Source organism: Aulonocara stuartgranti, assembly GCF_965226115.1.
Source record: "Aulonocara stuartgranti genome assembly, chromosome: 19".
NCBI lineage: Eukaryota > Metazoa > Chordata > Actinopteri > Cichliformes > Cichlidae > Aulonocara > Aulonocara stuartgranti.
The window spans coordinates 18,229,382-18,248,854 of NC_138955.1; the positions used below are offsets into that span (position 1 = coordinate 18,229,382).

General features: G+C 40.3%; 1 protein-coding gene across 3 annotated transcripts in view; it reads left to right on the forward strand.

Moving 5' to 3' along the window:
• The window catches only part of sntg2 (syntrophin, gamma 2), a 105,244-nt gene that overhangs the window by 52,916 nt on the left and 32,855 nt on the right, over nucleotides 1-19,473 (forward strand). For all 3 annotated transcript variants that reach the window (XM_082516160.1, XM_082516161.1, XM_082516159.1), the window contains 4 exons: nucleotides 914-1,038; nucleotides 15,961-16,090; nucleotides 17,816-17,854; nucleotides 18,964-19,080. In XM_082516160.1, coding sequence (XP_082372286.1) covers nucleotides 914-1,038; nucleotides 15,961-16,090; nucleotides 17,816-17,854; nucleotides 18,964-19,080 — 411 coding nt within the window. The remainder of the gene's footprint in view (nucleotides 1-913; nucleotides 1,039-15,960; nucleotides 16,091-17,815; nucleotides 17,855-18,963; nucleotides 19,081-19,473) is intronic.

Genomic DNA, 19,473 nt, shown 5'->3' on the forward strand with positions numbered 1-19,473 from the left:
AACATGAGTATTTATACTCTCACCTGTGTGGCCTGTTAGAAAGTCCAGAATCCAGTCAGCAAGAACTTAACCAAGCCTGATTACATCATGTGGTTTAATCGTGCTAAATGCCAAAGAAAAGCAGCAAGTTAAAAATAGTTTGCCGTCTTCCACTTATCTGTTGGGCCTATACAAACACTGTGGAGGGTCCTGTTCTCTTTAAATTGATGCCAACACCTGCTTAGTATTCCACAAAATCATTGACCACAAACACAATTGCTATACTCATAACAAAACAATTTCAAAGTGAATATTTTGAAATAAATGAAAGGTTTTTCTAACTGATTTATTCAGTTTCAGAACTGAAGGGAAGGATTTATGATGCGTGCTGAAGTCAGAACGTGGTTTCATTACAGAAGTGAGAGTGCAATATTTACTCCATTAGCAAAATATGGACATTTTTAGGTTCTGCTGAGTGATTTTTTTAGTTTCAGTACAGTTATTCTAAACTTACTCACTGTGCACGTAGTTTACATGTAGAGTCTATACACAAGTTATTGATTATTTTCATCATGTTAACTGCAACAGGAGGTGATTTCCCTGATTACAGAGGAGATTTCTGTTAATATCTGGGGCACCAGATATACTTGCACCACTTACATTGAATAATTGGGTTTGATTTGGAAAGAAAAACTGTTGCTATTTGTATGTTTTTTAAGAAAACAGCTGGAGTCTGTAACTTCAGTATATCGAAGTTCAGACATGCTTGGCGTAAGCAGACAGTGAGAACTTCAGACAAAAATAGCTGATTAGCCCTGGTTGAGAAGGGAATTCTTTTGCATGTAAATGGTGCTTGTGTATCATCCATCAGTAATCAAAAGAATTTGGTCAACAGAAGCAGAAAGCTCACGCATCGTTCATGTATTCCACGCAGGCTCCATCACCCCCTTCGCCCTCAGCTAATGAACCAAAGTATGAGAAGCGCTGGCTGGATGCCGTCTCCCTGCCCTTGTTGATGGCCAGAGTCTCCAGATACAAAGCTGGCAAAGATAAATTAAGGTAAGGGTAATCCAGCATGATATAATTCACCTCCAAGGCGCACAGTTCACTGAGCGCAGTTGTTGGCTTAGCAAGCACTTTTCATTTAAGCGGGACGATGTTAATGCCAATATCTATGCACAGGCATAAACGGCTTAAAAGGTCACCGCAGCTACGAGGCTGTGGCTCAGAAGGTGCGACTGAGAGGACACTGGTCGAACTTGTAAAGGCTTTTGATTATTATACCCATCCTTTTTTGTATTGATTTTCTTGTGCAATGTAATTTCACAACAGCTTTTTTTCCCCACAGGCTTTTTCAATCAGGCTTTTCAGTCATTTCGAAACTGTAGTACAAAATAAACCTACGAGGCCTGTTGTTTGATATTGTTTCACATTTGACAGTCATAACCTATAGATCCCAAATGGCAGGCTTGTATAAACTGCTGAAATGCATTGATTTTTTTCCCCTTTGTGTAGCAACCATTTCTTTCAGTTCTCTTTGTGTTTCTGTGCGTTTTCTGTCATTTGAAGCACTGATTTATTTGGGTTTCTGTTTTTAGAGCCATCTCCTCTCATACAGTGGGGCAAAAAAGTATTTAGTCAGCCAGCGATTGTGCAAGTTCCCCCACTTAAAATGATGACAGAGGTCAGTAATTTGCACCAGAGGTACACTTCAACTATGAGAGACAGAATGTGAAAAAAAAATCCATGAATTCACATGGTAGGATTTGTAAAGAATTTATTCGTAAATTAGGGTGGAAAATAAGTATTTGGTCACCTCAAACAAGGAAAATCTCTGGCTCTCAAAGACCTGTAACGTCTTCTGTAAGAAGCTTTTCTGTCCCCCACTCGTTACCTGTATGAATGGCACCTGTTTGAACTCACCATCTGTATAAAAGACACCTGTCCACAGCCTCAAACAGTCAGACTCCAAACGCCGCCATGGCCAAGACCAAAGAGCTTTCGAAGGACACCAGGAAAAGTATTGTAGACCTGCACCAGACTGGGAAGAGTGAATCTACAATAGGCAAGCAGCTTGGTGTGAAAAAATCAACTGTGGGAGCAATCATCAGAAAATGGAAGACATACAAGACCACTGATAATCTCCCTCGATCTGGGGCTCCACGCAAGATCTCATCCCGTGGGGTCAAAAGGATCATGAGAACGGTGAGCAAAGATCCCAGAACCACACGGGGGGACCTGGTGAATGACCTGCAGAGAGCTGGGACCAAAGTAACAAAGGTCACCATCAGTAACACACTACAACGGCAGGGAATCAAATCCCGCAGTGCCAGACGTGTTCCGCTGCTGAAGCCAGTGCATGTCCAGGCCCGTCTGAAGTTTGCCAGAGAGCACATGGATGATACAGCAGAGGATTGGGAGAATGTCATGTGGTCAGATGAAACCAAAGTAGAACTTTTTGGTATAAACTCAACTCGTCGTGTTTGGAGGAAGAAGAATACTGAGTTGCATCCCAAGAACACCATACCTACTGTGTAGCATGGGGGTGGAAACATCATGCTATGGGGCTGTTTTTCTGCCAAGGGGACAGGACGACTGAACCGTGTTAAGGACAGAATGAATGGGGCCATGTATCGTGAGATTTTGAGCCAAAACCTCCTTCCATCAGTGAGAACTTTGAAGATGAAACGAGGCTGGGTCTTCCAACATGACAATGATCCAAAACACACCGCCCGGGCAACAAAGGAGTGGCTCCGTAAGAAGCATTTGAAAGTCCTGGAGTGGCCTAGCCAGTCCCCAGACCTCAACCCCATAGAAAATCTGTGGCGGGAGTTGAAAGTCCGTGTTGCTCGGCGACAGCCCCAAAACATCACTGCTCTCGAGAAGATCTGCATGGAGGAATGGGCCAAAATACCAGCTACTGTGTGTGCAAACCTGGTAAAGACCTATAGTAAACGTTTGACCTCTGTTATTGCCAACAAAGGTTATGTTACAAAGTATTGAGTTGTATTTTTGTTATGACTAAATACTTACAGTGGGGCAAAAAAGTATTTAGTCAGCCACCGATTGTGCAAGTTCCCCACCTAAAATGATGACAGAGGTCAGTAATTTGCACCAGAGGTACACTTCAACTGTGAGAGACAGAATGTGAAAAAAAAAAATCCATGAATCCACATGGTAGGATTTGTAAAGAATTTATTCGTAAATCAGGGTGGAAAATAAGTATTTGGTCAATAACAAAAATACAACTCAATACTTTGTAACATAACCTTTGTTGGCAATAACAGAGGTCAAACGTTTACTATAGGTCTTTACCAGGTTTGCACACACAGTAGCTGGTATTTTGGCCCATTCCTCCATGCAGATCTTCTCGAGAGCAGTGATGCTTTGGGGCTGTCGCCGAGCAACACGGACTTTCAACTCCCGCCACAGATTTTCTATGGGGTTGAGGTCTGGAGACTGGCTAGGCCACTCCAGGACTTTCAAATGCTTCTTAAGGAGCCACTCCTTTGTTGCCCGGGCGGTGTGTTTTGGATCATGTTGGAAGACCCAGCCTCGTTTCATCTTCAAAGTTCTCACTGATGGAAGGTGGTTTTGGCTCAAAATCTCACGATACATGGCCCCATTCATTCTGTCCTTAACACGGATCAGTCGTCCTGTCCCCTTGGCAGAAAAACAGCCCCATAGCATGATGTTTCCACCCCCATGCTTCACAGTAGGTATGGTGTTCTTGGGATGCAACTCAGTATTCTTCTTCCTCCAAACACGACGAGTTGAGTTTATACCAAAAAGTTCTACTTTGGTTTCATCTGACCACATGACATTCTCCCAATCCTCTGCTGTATCATCCATGTGCTCTCTGGCAAACTTCAGATGGGCCTGGACATGCACTGGCTTCAGCAGCGGAACACGTCTGGCACTGCGGGATTTGATTCCCTGCCGTTGTAGTGTGTTACTGATGGTGACCTTTGTTACTTTGGTCCCAGCTCTCTGCAGGTCATTCACCAGGTCCCCCCGTGTGGTTCTGGGATCTTTGCTCACCGTTCTCATGATCATTTTGACCCCACGGGATGAGATCTTGCGTGGAGCCCCAGATCGAGGGAGATTATCAGTGGTCTTGTATGTCTTCCATTATCTGATGATTGCTCCCACAGTTGATTTTTTCACACCAAGCTGCTTGCCTATTGTAGATTCACTCTTCCCAGTCTGGTGCAGGTCTACAATACTTTTCCTGGTGTCCTTCGAAAGCTCTTTGGTCTTGGCCATGGCGGAGTTTGGAGTCTGACTGTTTGAGGCTGTGGACAGGTGTCTTTTATACAGATGATGAGTTCAAACAGGTGCCATTCATACAGGTAACGAGTGGGGGACAGAAAAGCTTCTTACAGAAGACGTTACAGGTCTGTGAGAGCCAGAGATTTTCCTTGTTTGAGGTGACCAAATACTTATTTTCCACCCTAATTTACGAATAAATTCTTTACAAATCCTACCATGTGGATTCATGGATTTTTTTTTTCACATTCTGTCTCTCACAGTTGAAGTGTACCTCTGGTGCAAATTACTGACCTCTGTCATCATTTTAGGTGGGGGAACTTGCATAATCGGTGGCTGACTAAATACTTTTTTGCCCCACTGTATATGTAGAATATTTCTGCACTGGGGGAAAATTATCATTAGCATCTTCACAGTAATTAGGAAGTTGTATCGTGTTGAATTTTCAAGTATCTACCATAAATCCATTGTTAATATGAGAGACTTTTTTGGGAGTGTCCCCTATTTGTGTAAAGTGATGGGTGCAATTTGCATTTGCTGCTGCTCATCGCAGTCCCAGTCACGAGGACAGCAATCTAAGCAGAGATGCCAAACCTCCACCTCTCCAAGCCACCTACTCCAGCTATTCTTGTGGGACACCGAGATATTATTATGCCATCCGAGTGACACAATCTCTGGTGTGTCCTGTGTCCGCCCGGGGGCCTCCCCTCAGCAGGACATGTCTGAAGCACCTTACATAGAGGCATCCGGAAAGCATTCTGGTCAGATGCCCGAACCATCTTAACTGGATCCTTTCAGCATGCAGAAGTATCCCCTCGTCTGAGCCCCTCCTCTAGCATAGAGCTCAACACTCTGTGTCTAAAGAAAAGCCCAGACAGTCTTCGGACCAAGATCCTTTTTTCCTCTGCTTGTATCCATGATATAATTTTTTTCGGTCACTACCCAGAGCGTGTGGCTGTAGATGATGGAACATGGATGCACCGGTAAATCAGCAGCTTCGGTTTAATGCCGAATTCTCTTAACATTCAGGCCAGTACAACATCTGCATCGCTGCACCAATCCATCTGTCAGTCTCCCCCTCCCTCAGTCCCTCACTCATGAACAAGATACTTGAACTCGTCCACTTGGGGCAGAAACTTGGTCCCAGTCCAGGATGCATTTACCACCTTTTACTGCCTGAAAATCATGACCATAGATTTGGAGGTGCTAATTTGCATTTCACTCAAATGCAAACCTCCCCATTGCAAACTGGAGGTCATCATCCATGTAAGGTAATTAACTAGCTTTAGCCACAGCAAAGTCTGGATATTTACATGCATCATATGCAGATATCCATATTATTTGTAGCCTGTAAGCAACAAATAATGTGAAACTGCCCATACAAACTTCTATTTCAAATCAATATAGCATCTATATCAATTTATCAAGCAATATATCAATTAGTATATTAGTGTAACATAGTGTCAAATCACAAATAAAATATTCACAGCCCTTTTTTGTGTTAGGTAAAAACAGCAGAGTCTATAAGTTTGAACAAGACAGTTGTCTATTTAAAGAATAAAATAACTGTCTGTTAAAATGATTATTAGAGATATTGATAAGAAATGAGCTGCTGTAGAAAATGCAGATACAAAGTTAGTCTGGTACCATGAGTTTAGGTGCTTGAGCTTGTGCTCTAAACAACTATTAGTTACCTTTTTCATGAACAGGAAGCTTAATAAAACCTCTAATTTCTTCCATTTAAATGGCTTTTCTTTCAAATTGGAAATTATTTACCTTAGTCCATTTTCCTTATCATTTCCTCCACTTGTGCTGAGCACTAGTCCCCACAGGGTGTGTCAAACTGCAGAATTCAGAAATTGCAGGTACTTAACGATAAATAAATGATGGGACTCTGCTCTGCTCAGTTAATTAAAAATGTTTATTAAACTTGTTTATGGGACTCCACATTGGTTATTATGTCGTTTCAAGCCTTAGGCAGCAGCGAGTGATAAGAAAATTATATAAAAGTGCTACACTGTGGTTTTTCCCTCCCTCATGTTCTCCCGTGTTACAGGAAGTGGTCGGCACATAGTTTAACAAAACTTTAGCTGGGCTGATTCTCACATAATTTAAAAAGAAAAAAAAAATCCTGCACTGGAAAACAAAAGCATGCTAAAGTAGTAACGGAAGCACTCGAAATGGACAACCGTATATTGAAAAGTATTGAAAAGCTTGAATTAAGTGTTTAGCATCTTTCCTAAATTACTTATTGAACATTGACCTAAATAGTCTCTAATGTCCTGTCAAGTTACTAATTCAGTGATTTCCAACATCTTTGTTTTTTTTTTTACTCATCCTAACAGATATACTCAAGGTCGTCTCCATTAGCACCAAAAAGGTTCATATTTAAATGTGTAAACCTTATTTTATTACAGAAGTGAAATAATTTAGATGACTAACTACTGTGAGTCTAAACTGCAGCACATAATTAATTCTAACCAAATAAGATGTCATCCATGATCTATGTAGTAACGCTTATCTAATCCATCCTTTTATATTGTAAGTCAGTATGAAGCTCTAGAAAAGGTGCCGCTCCTCCTCGTGTTAGAGCCACACCAGCTATCATGCCGAGTACCCACAGACCTGTGGGGGCATTGTTAGGATCCGGAGTTGCTGCTGTTGGTCAAGTCCGAGTTCAGCAACACTAAAAAAATTGGGTCACCTGACTCCTGACTGAAGATCAGCAGTTTTTTTGCTTGCTGATGGCATAGATTCATGGCAGATTTCATCATCAGGCTCCAACTGTGACATTCAGGGAGACAAGTTTTTTTTTGTACACATGCCCACCACAGTCCAAACTGTAACCTCAGTGGCAATCTTTAGGATGTGCTGCTGAAGACTTTACTCAGTGGTTCATCTCTCCAATCATTATCAATACTTAAAAACTACTCGGCAAAAAAAAACTCAAACTGAAATAAATCTGACATTGGAGAGGCGAGTCAAGGAGGCCATTTATGTAAAAAGGAACAAGCCTCTCTAAGAGTACATCTTTCAGTGCAGTGATTGCAGCCATTTCCCAATTGTTTGTACTCATGGACATTGATTAATGGTCATGGCAGTTTGCATATCAACAACGATGAAATTTCAATGCTCATTGTTATGCAGCGGCGCTGGTTTGGATTGTTATGCATGTGTATTGTTTATAAGGCTGGGGAAACCTGCAGTCAGCTGGGACTGTATAAGTCACTTAGATGAGTGAGGAAATGTTTCCCCCCACTGAAAATGCTGCATCCAGATAAGCAGAATCAACTTTCTGGGATTGCATAAGCTTATTATAAACAATGCTACGGTGAATGCTCGCCTTTAGCTAAAGGCGGTCCACCAAAGTAGTCTTGTGTATGACTTTTTTTTTTTTTTGGCCGGGCACTGTATATTGAGATCAATGCATTACAGTATTAAAGGAGACAGATGTTTAAAAAAAAATCAATTCATCCATCTGCCCTGGTGGGAAGTCTCTGGGCTCCCTGTGAATGACCAAGCTCTTTTTCCTAAGGTGAGTTTAAACACTCCAGAGAAAGTTCATTTGTGGTATACACCAGAAATGGAGAATTATTTTGTCAAAGACATAACAAATATTATAATGAATTCATTTAAAGGAATGAGGACGCTTTCATATTTACACTGTAAATGTTGCATCTAAGATTTGTCTGTAAAAATCTTAAGGATGAAAGACAATTTGACATTTCAAAGTAAAAAATATTTTTGTAACTCTAAGATATCCTTATTAAATATATTCTTTATTGAAGTATCGCTTGATCAGTCCAAAGTACAGAATCTGCGGCACAGTTCGCAGCAGGAGGCGATGCGTCTGGAATTGCCCTTTACTCCTAAATTTTATATTTGGATGAAGCAACAGTCCTGCAATACTAAATCTGTCAAATGCTTAGTCCAATCAGCAGTCCAATGATTGGTAAGTAGGACCAAAGAAATGTATTGAGGAGATCTGGAGCTTGGTGACATTGAATGTAATAACCTGATGCTGAATCTGAAATACCAGAGTCCAGTCAATAGGGAACCCTGCAGGCAGTGAGCAGGTCAATATCAGAGTTTGCTCTGAAAAAAAATGTGGGTCTGTTAGAAAGCACAAATATAGATCGGATCAGTGTGGATGCGAGGGCCACAGCCATGCTTATATTATCCACCTCACATCTGACCTTATTGTTCATTTACACACATTTACAACAATAAACATGCATATTGCTGTTTTTTATGTTAATCATTTGTTCCTATCAGTAATTATCATGGCCATGGAATAAAACACATTCAACAGCAGAGAGCTGACAGGGGTTTGATTTGAGTTAGTTTAGCTTTGTGCTTAGTTGCGTTTGCATTTTATTTACACCGTTTGTTTTATTGGGGTTAGTATGCGAGGTCTCTCAGGTCATTTTGACTGGATAGTTTGTGCCTCGTTGCCAAACTCCAGTCGATGATAAATAATAAAAGACTGACTACCAGTCTGGATCAGGATGTTAAAGTCAGCAAGTTCTCACTGGCCTGGTGACCCATTATACAGGGAGTGCAGAATTATTAGGCAAGTTGTATTTTTGAGGAATAATTTTATTATTGAACAACAACCATGTTCTCAATGAACCCAAAAAACTCATTAATATCAAAGCTGAATGTTTTTGGAAGTAGTTTTTAGTTTTAGCTATTTTAGGGGGATACCTGTGTGTGCAGGTGACTATTACTGTGCATAATTATTAGGCAACTTAACAAAAAACAAATATATACCCATTTCAATTATTTATTTTTATCAGTGAAACCAATATAACATCTCCACATTCACAAATATACATTTCTGACATTCAAAAACAAAACAAAAACAAATCAGCGACCAATATAGCCACCTTTCTTTGCAAGGACACTCAAAAGCCTGCCATCCATGGTTTCTGTCAGTGTTTTGATCTGTTCACCATCAACATTGCGTGCAGCAGCAACCACAGCCTCCCAGACACTGTTCAGAGAGGTGTACTGTTTTCCCTCCTTGTAAATCTCACATTTGATGATGGACCACCGGTTCTCAATGGGGTTCAGATCAGGTGAACAAGGAGGCCATGTCATTAGTTTTTCTTCTTTTATACCCTTTCTTGCCAGCCACGCTGTGGAGTACTTGGACGTGTGTGATGGAGCATTGTCCTGCATGAAAATCATGTTTTTCTTGAAGGATGCAGACTTCTTCCTGTACCACTGCTTGAAGAAGGTGTCTTCCAGAAACTGGCAGTAGGACTGGGAGTTGAGCTTGACTCCATCCTCAACCCGAAAAGGCCTCACAAGTTCATCTTTGATGATACCAGCCCAAACCAGTACTCCACCTCCACCTTGCTGGCGTCTGAGTCGGACTGGAGCTCTCTGCCCTTTACCAATCCAGCCACGGGCCCATCCATCTGGCCCATCAAGACTCACTCTCATTTCATCAGTCCATAAAACCTTAGAAAAACCAGTCTTGAGATATTTCTTGGCCCAGTCTTGACGTTTCAGCTTGTGTGTCTTGTTCAGTGGTGGTCGTCTTTCAGCCTTTCTTACCTTGGCCATGTCTCTGAGTATTGCACACCTTGTGCTTTTGGGCACTCCAGTGATGTTGCAGCTCTGAAATAAGGCCAAACTGGTGGCAAGTGGCATCTTGGCAGCTGCACGCTTGACTTTTCTCAGTTCATGGGCAGTTATTTTGCGCCTTGGTTTTTCCACACGCTTCTTGCGACCCTGTTGACTATTTTGAATAAAACGCTTGATTGTTCGATGATCACGCTTCAGAAGCTTTGCAATTTTGAGACTGCTGCATCCCTCTGCAAGATATCTCACTATTTTTGACTTTTCTGAGCCTGTCAAGTCCTTCTTTTGACCCATTTTGCCAAAGGAAAGGACGTTGCCTAATAATTATGCACACCTGATATGGGGTGTTGATGTCATTAGACCACACCCCTTCTCATTACAGAGACGCACATCACCTAATATGCTTAATTGGTAGTAGGCTTTCGAGCCTATACAGCTTGGAGTAAGACAACATGCATGAAGAGGATGATGTGGACAAAATACTCATTTGCCTAATAATTCTGCACTCCCTGTATAATTTTTTAATGGTTACTTATTGTTTTTATTCCATCTAAGAGAACAGTGCCATCAGCTACGGATTGACTATTAAACATTCCTTGTATTATTATATTAAACGTTAACTGGCCAGGCTGCTAGTGTGGCCGTCTTCATTCAGCTGACAGATGCACACTGTAGCCCAGGATTAACACTTGCATATGAAAATGCACTGATAGGTCATTCATGTCTTTGAATCAAAAATCTGATTCAGGGTGAATTTCTAACTTGGTAAGTCGCTCTGATAACCAGTTTTTGAGTTTTACTGACGTCAGAAATCAGAATAAACTTTGCCCAAAAGTAAACTGTCAAACATCAGTAAAAACCTTTCAATGAGATTAAGAATGCTTTGTCCAGATCTCAGCTACCTCTTATTTCTGACTCTCTGAGCCCTCTACCACTCATAAATGTATTTTATTTTTAATTTAGCTGCACAAGTTTCACTGTGCAGAATGAAGTGCAGGTCATCCAAACAAGGTTGTTCTGTGCTTAACTAAAAGTTGTGTAACTACGAGCATAATGTGTTGGAGCCAATCATTGCTCAAAGGACATCTTGTAACCAACAGCTACAGTACACTGTGTACAGAGAGAGGTGTTCTGCACTTGCTAACATGAGTTCTTGCAGAAGAGCAAGACTTCCAATCAAAGCAGTTCTGTCCGGTTTTTCTTTTTGTTTTGGGGTTTTTTGTTAGGCTTTTTTTTTGCTAGGTGTATGAGGAGTCAATAAAAACAGCGAAAAAGCTGCCAAATTCACAACAGTGAAGCGTGGTAATCACTGCTGTAAGCGAGAGAAATGTCAGGTGTCCAAGCCTTAAAAAAACAAATATCTAAATCCCCAAATTAAAAGCTGAATTAATTATCAGAAAATTAACATTTGATTTGATTAAATGAATAATAAGGTGCAGCACTCATTTTTCAGTTTGGCTCACACAGACCTGGATGGGGATAGCATATTTAATATTATCCTTATTATATTTTTACTTTGTTACATGCATATATCCTGTAATGCAAGAGTAGGTCCTGAGATGATTTCTATAAAGCTTTTCTAATATCTCATTCCCACTTGGAGGATTTTCCATTAGTGTTGATGGAAAGGTGTTGACTCATGGTCTCATTTAAAGTTGATGTGGACTCTGCACACTGCGGTCGATTTGTATCTGAAAGTTTAAACAATGCTCTAGTGGTCCTTGTTAGTACATGCTGTATGCTTCCAGTTGGTATGCCAGATACTTTTTCAAAGTTTTACTCTCAAATGCTAAATTCTACTCTTAACAAAATGTTAAGAGCAAAGAAGAGCAAGCCTTGTTTCTTTCTTTTTGAAAACATTTTTTCAGTAATACCGAGGTGTCAGAGATGTCCCTCATCGTGACGTAATGGCGTATTATCAGCCTTTTGTTTAAGCTATCAAAATGGATACATTTGAAAGGGAGGAGACCTTGCAGATTAGCAGGGCTTTGTCAGCCACACTTGTGTTAACAGCTGGGCTTTTTAAACAATTCTAAAAGCAAGCAATTATGTACTCAAAGTGTTATGCATCAAAGTTTCATCCTTGGCCAGTGTGAGTAAGTGCACTTAATAGGTTTGCAAACAGTTTTTGAGAAGGTACTCAGAAACATCACAGAAATAAAGGCAGTAACAAATATTACAGTGTTTTATGATATCATTTAGAAAATTTGCATGAATTGTCCCTTTTAATTCCTTACATGACATAAGAAGTGTTTATTTTCCAAAGAAAAGATGCCAAGCAGTGTGCAAACCTACTTTAGGGGCTCAGAAGCTAAATACAGGTGCAATTGAGTGACACTGATGCAAAGATGTGTAGTTTGTGTGTAGAGAATTGTTTAAGATCCTGATGACACAGTACCATTTGACAAGGCAAAAGTACAGGTAATTACAGCTACAGTTGTTTCCCTTACACTTACATATAAAAGAGTCAGTCAGATAGAAAGTTAATGCAAGATTATCTGGCACAGCTTCCTGGTGTTGTGCAGCAGACAACCATAAGAACAGCACGAGCTTGTGCAAACAGTGCACTCATGGGTGCTGGTGCTCACTGCTACTTGCTAATCAATGCAGAAACAGGCAATCGTGTGTCTGTACGGGGAAAGCAAGACCTCGTGGTGGAGGCGCAACTGCTCACTGTTTGGCATTAAATTTTTTGGCTAAGATTCTTCTTAGTAGTTTCCAAAGGGGAATGAAAGGTCACTCAGGTGAACTGAAGCTTAATGATCATTTCTGTGAGAGGGATTTCCAGCAACCACGCTGGGACGGTGTCTTTTTGCACATTGGAAATAAAAGATATCACTACTGAATACCCAAAATATCTCCAAGGTTCAGAAGTTCATAATAAAAAGGATGCACTAGACCAGCGGTCCCCAACCTTTTTTGCGCCACGGACCGGTTTATGCCCGACAAAATTTTCACAGACCGGCCTTTAAGGTGTCGCGGATAAATACAACAAAATAAAACTAGTACTGGTACCGAAAAAAAGAAGACTTATTCATAACACACGTGAAAAGACCAAGTTAACGATAAAAACGATAACAAAATAACGCTGAAAACCGATAAAAACCCTGAAAACCATACATTTCACACCCGAGCCTCAACTCTCGCGGCCCGGTACCAAACGACTCACGGACCGGTACCGGTCTGAGGCCCGGGGGTTGGGGACTGCTACACTAGACCACCGTCTTACCCATGCAACACTGTAATGCACACGCCTGACACTGAGTACATAACCTTGTCTTTATCACATCACCAACATTAGTAGACTAAACATATTGCAAAACTACTATTAAACAAATGGATGGGCTCCAGTTGTTCAGTGAAAGTAAATCCAGCAGAAAATACATGCACCAAGTTAAAATTTTCATATATTTTTAAGCACCGTAGCTCAAGCTCAATTCCAAAGAGATGAATGTGTTCCCAGTATACTTTCAACTCTGTTATATGCTCACCGTTTGTGCAATTTACACTTTTAATATAGGGGCACACCAGCGAAAAGTAAGGCTACTGTTAATTAGATAAAATTGCCATGGATTTCATGCCTGCACGCTACCAAGAAAATGACTATGTAGCCAAATGACCACTAAACATATTGACTGGTAGTTGTGGGAATTAAACTGGGACAAAAATGAGGGGTTTAATTTCGTGAAAATCACAACTTTAATTAAAGGAATATTATATTGCACTTTAATGATTCAAGCTGGGTGTTTGATCAGTGTCATGGATTCAAAGTTGCACTCACATCTATGCATTTCTTGGTAAGAAATCAAAAGCAAACAAGTTTCTCTCATTCATTATGCCGAGAATGAAATGCCCCAAAGCCTGCTCATTTCCCTGCTTCACTAATCAGTAGCCATGGCACATTTCCCCTCTCTCTGCCACTTGTACTATATTGAAACTAATGGCTTGATTCCCCCAAAAACAGCTTCTTCCTGTATATTCTTCGTGTGTTATCCTGCGTGTTGACTGGGTGATATGTCCATGCTCTGTCTCAGTGGATTTATTACTGCCTAGTCAGCAGGCAAGACACAATAATTTGTGCCGCTGGGAATGGCGCAGATGTATGAAAAAACGCACTCTCCCTAGATCCCATCTCTCAGCAAGGATTTTTTTGTTCTGCTCAGTGAAGGTGGAAGGGCTTTAGCAGCTCCTCCTGACAGCGCTGTTCTCCCTACATTGAGCCGCCAGCTGTCCGTTCCTTTGATTAAGCTCTGCATTTTCAACTCCTCATTCACTGCCTTTTCTCTCTCGTATCTGCCCTTGTGCTGCATGGCCTCTAAAGTTTTACGTCATTTGAAAGAGATCTAATTGATATACCGTTTTATTTATTTATTTTTAAGGTGAGCTCATCAGCTGCTCATTTATCCATGCAGTACTCACTGAAATGCAACTAGATGCATTTGGCAATGCTTGCTCGAAAAACAAAGACTTTCTGAATATCCATTAGTGATGCTTCACAGTTACACAAACCACAACACAAGGCAAATTTGGGTCAGGCACTGGGACAGAAAGAATTTGCACCCTTGTTAAATCAAAAAAACCGACATTCCAGTCCAGCCAAAATCACCCCTGGAGAGTCACTGGGTCAGTACACAGGCAGCGGAACATACGATTTTAACAAGCCTGTTGCAGATACAGTATAACAGTCATGCTCAGAGGATTTGTTAGGAATGCTGACTTTGTATAATCTAACCTCGAGTAGCTGCTCTGTCTGTGCGTGAGGATGGAGTGTTTGGTTTAGGAGCTGCCTAAGAAGATTTCCCTCTTCACACTGTGCGTTGGAAGCATTTTATTGTTTCTGTGTTTATCAGCCTTCATCTCACGTACCTTAACAGCATCATACTGCTGCTGCTCAACACTTCTCAAAAATTCAGGGTTTTTTCCCCTTCTTTCTAATGTTGTAGATTCTCCACTGCAGTGCCTAAAATTGCTTAACCATCTCATATAACCGTTTTTCCATGGCAACCATCTCCGAAGCTAAAAGTATCAGCATCGTACGAATGCACTGAAATTAAGTGTCAAAGCTTTGCATTCTGCTGATGAGCGTGATTTGCCTCAGATGACCTCATCAGAACCCCATCAACAGAGAAACTTAATTGTATTTGTAAAAGAATGCCCTTGACTGCAAACCACTCCAAAGTAACAAAAGAGGTTTTAAATACAGGCCTAAATAAAGGAAAGGAAATGAAGGGACACGTGAAGCAAATTTTTACTGTTAATATTCTCACTTTACTCTGTAAATGGTTTATGATTGGTGGCTTTCTCAACCTTAACTGCAGTATGTTACATTTTCACATCTATTAGCTGGTTGGCCGTCATGCCGGGTGCTCTCTTCATCCTCTGGAGTATATTTGGGTTGGGTAGCTGGTAATCTGTCCAGTAGACCAATTCCACAGCGGTCATTTGACAGAAAACCTGAGCCCTAATAATAATAATAATTATGATTAGTATTATGACTATTATTACTGTCAACACTCTTATCTCGTAAGGGCTGCTGTGAATAAAGCACATAAATATGAATCTACAGCTAGCTTGACTGATTTGGCAGAAGCAATGGGAAAATGGCACAAAGTTACCACTCCTAGCTAAGAAATAGCTGGGAATAAAATTTCTAACAAAATGAGGAAAAAAGTATTTTAAAAAAGAAGTCCGTTTTAGCAAAGTTTACAATGAAAATGGGTGATGGTCCTGGTGTTTGAATTTTACCTATGGACAGAGCCAGATTGGTACTTTGTGCCCATCTCCAGAAGGTTGTTTGTCCTCTGGGCAGCTTTCTCTTAGCGGACCTCTCACCTTTTCATATTGTAGCAGCTAGTAGCAGTTTCTTTAAACATGTCCATAAAAAGATAGCTGCTGCTTGCGTCACTCATTGGTTTTGAAGCTTTAACCTGAACATTACAGTCATCAACATTTTATTAAAGTTGGGCGTTTTTACATAGGAGCCATCAGATGATAACCCTCCACTACATGTAATAATGCATCTATTAAGGCTTACAGACTATAAATTCACAGTTTGACGACTCAAGCTTCACTTGTTCAGTATCAGCATTGATCCTCTCGTCTCTGTCTTTACTCTACCAGGTTCAACTGTTTTGAAGTTTTTGCCTTGGATGGAGCCAGCACCAATATTCTTCAATTTTGCACTGCAGCAGAAAGCACAGACTGGCTCCAAGCAATATCCACAAATATCAATGACTTGACGCAGGAGAATGTAAGTGCATTTCTAAACATTAGAGGCTTGGTTGGATCTTCCTCTGAGTGTGTACTAAAAATGAAGGTGAAAAGAGTGATTCGAATGCTCTCGTGTTTCCATAAAGTTTAAAATGAATGATTTACACATGCACATTAATAGTTTCACAACGGGAGGAAGGAAGGAATCACAAAACTTGACAAAATTCAGGTTGTGAATTATTTTCCACTTTTGATCTGCTCAGTAATAAAAGAACCCTTGAAACTGTTTTGCCCACAGTTGTTCCCCCCATCACACATTAAAGTAGTTTTAATAGACCCTTCCTGGCAAGCACTCATTGACTCACAGTGGCACCTCTCCCCCTCTACTGACAAAAAAAAAAAAAAAAAAAAAAAAAAGATGCTCTTCGATACCTAATTAATGGCTGCTAAGTAGTCATTCGGCGCTGCTCTGCTCGCTCTCATTTCCTCCTATTTCACTTTGATTATCACGCTGATGAGGCGAATAGTTTTTGGTGAGGATGAAGACTTACTGTAAGCCCGTGCTCATCGATGGCACAGCTGCCTTTTTTAAAAAGTGTGATTAATTCATGCCTGCATTCACCTAATTACGGACGTGCAGCGTGATTGCTAAATGGCCAATCAGGATGTAATTGTGTTGCCACCTTGGGAGAGAGCGGAACTTTTGTTTTAATGACCTACAACCTTTAAATAGACTCTTTAACACTCTTGGGGTCCGTCGCAGACATGGTGGAAGACTATATGATGCTCTTTGATGTTCTTTTAGAGGAAATAGAGAAAAAAATATAAATATTTGGGCAGCAGCTTGCTGATATCTAATAATATGAAGATTTCAGGTGACGGTGAACTTTTCGAATGTAGCTCAGGTGGAACAAGCAAGTCGCGAGCCCCATGCTGATTGTGATATGCTGACACACCAGGTGTGCTTTCAGTGTGAAAATGCTTTGCTCTGGTTTGCAGCATTTTTCCTGCTGAGTGATAACCTCTGTGGCACATTTGGAAAATGCTTCTCTTTTTCTAGACCTATATTTTCTGAAGGTGGGCTTTAATTGACATGCACTGTCATCCAGTGACTTTAAAATGGGTCTGCTATTTTGTGGATTGGTGGGGAGCCAACATGTCACTCCAGAGAGGCGTTTTTTCATTTTCCTTTATTTCACTGATTTCATTTATTGTGTCCATGAATTTATTAGATTCATTTGCAGGAAAGCATGTTTCCCAGGCAGTGCTGCCAACTTCAGATGTTTTTATTACCTCATTAATACTTTATAATACATTTATATTTGCTACTTAATTTACATTTGGTTTTTTTTGCTTTCCTGAGCAGTTTGTGTGGTGGTGTTCACTGCCCCGCTAGAGAAGGCTACTGCCTTCATGTAGTTCCATGGGGCTACATGGACTTTAACAGTGTTTACGATGGCCATATGTGTCACAATAACATTTATATTAAAAGACTAAATGAGTCACTTAACCTGTGGTTTTAACAAACAAGCTGATTTGTTTATTTATAATAAGTTCTGTAGCATTTAAGTGGTTAGACCTTAGCTTCTCTTGACACGCAGAATGTAAATAGACATTTAAAACTGGTTAGAGTTTGTAAAAATGCACAAAAGCTTTTTAACTCTTTGATTCAAAGCTATTAAGGGTTCAGAATGTTTTTATGTAATCTGAAATGTAAATATGTTTTCTAACTGTATATCTGTTTAATTTCTGTTTCTTTTAATAGATAAAGATCATCAACAAGTACTGCTCTTCAGATGATCAAGTATGTCATTATTTGCCTAACTTGACACAAACACATCATTTTTGTATCTTTTTGGAGAACAGGTGCTTAATTGCCAGAAGACCAACAGGCCAATTAAATTCCTTCTGACAGCACACCTTCAGACCACAAAAGAGGCGAAAATCAAACTGAAAATGCCGTCCAACTGCTTGGACGACACTATCAATGCGTATCCCTGCTCTATGAGCAGAAACCTGCCATGTGTGAAATGGCCTGAAGTTAACTCAAATATTTTCCACTGACCATATTTTGGGTGTGAATATCTATTTTAGTCTCTAAAGCAGAGGTCTCAACTGCAGACTGCAATGTTTTAGAAACGGCACTTCTAGCCATTACATTCATCTCACTTAACACTCGTCCAAAGCTCCTTTTGAACGGCCATAACAGCGTTTCTAGTTATTGTCGTGGCCTTTTTTTTTTTATTGTTGTCAAGTTTTCAATTTAGTTACTACTGGTGAGCACATTCCTAGGAGTATACCAATGTATCCCATGTTGGCAGTAACTTTATACACATGTCTATTTAAGTTTTTTGTGAGAAATGTTATAAATGTGTTTAAAATGGCATCGTCTGCATACGACTGCAGCTCTGTGCAAAATCATCAGGGCAATATGAAAATTCAATTCAATTTGTCAGGGGAAAAAAAAAGTAGAACTTGCTCACTCAAAACTTTACTGCAGGATGCTTTAGATAGAACGTATTGCCAGCAAACAGTCAAGGCCCGAACTTAGAAATCACTGGACGTTGTTAACCACAGGATACGGGAGTGTAGCTGATAAGCAGTGCTTGGGATTTTCTCTGCTTTCCTCTGCTTAGATGAGACTTCCAAGTCAATCTGGAGTAGATAAAAGGAAATTGTTGCAGTGCAGCTGAGACTGCAGAACTGTATTGAAAAGTATCGTTTTAAATGGATGTTTTCTGAGCTGCGTCATTGGGTCCCCCCCCATTCACTTACTTTGTCAGTGCACTGTAGACCATTCTTTTCCATTTTCTTAGTAAGAACATATTTTTCATTGTGTGTGTCTTTTTGTGTATTATCCATTTATTTATTTCAAATCAAATAATGAAAATGTATCCTTCTGAATCTCTGCAGATTGTTCACATGGGCTGGGCATGCGAATGCCCCGAGGGTAGCGCTCCCGGTCGATCTTCAACATTTGAGTTCCTGGCACTCCGAGGACCATATTTTTATATCTTCAAAAGTCCGCCGGTAATTTGTTTTTTCAATTTTCCTATTCAATATGGAGAGGAAATTGGTACATTTCTGTGGTGGGTCAGAAACCTGACTAGAGTTGGGCAGGTTTATAAATCATTTCTTCTAAAGTGAATCATAAACAAAATACATTTCTACAGCTGGCTTTTAGAAAGGAGGGGTTGTGGTATGGTGCATATGTTTGGTGTGGTACTGGATACATGTAATTAGCAAAGGCAACAGATTAAAAAATAAGAACTCTCGGTCCTCATGTTCTCAGTAGATGAAAAGCCTGAAGTTTTGAAACATAAGAAAACAATTTGCCCACATTTTGTGTTTAATATTGTTGTGAGACCTCTGTGTCATCGTGTAATGTTGATACTTACAGAATCTTTTTTTTTTTTTTTTTAC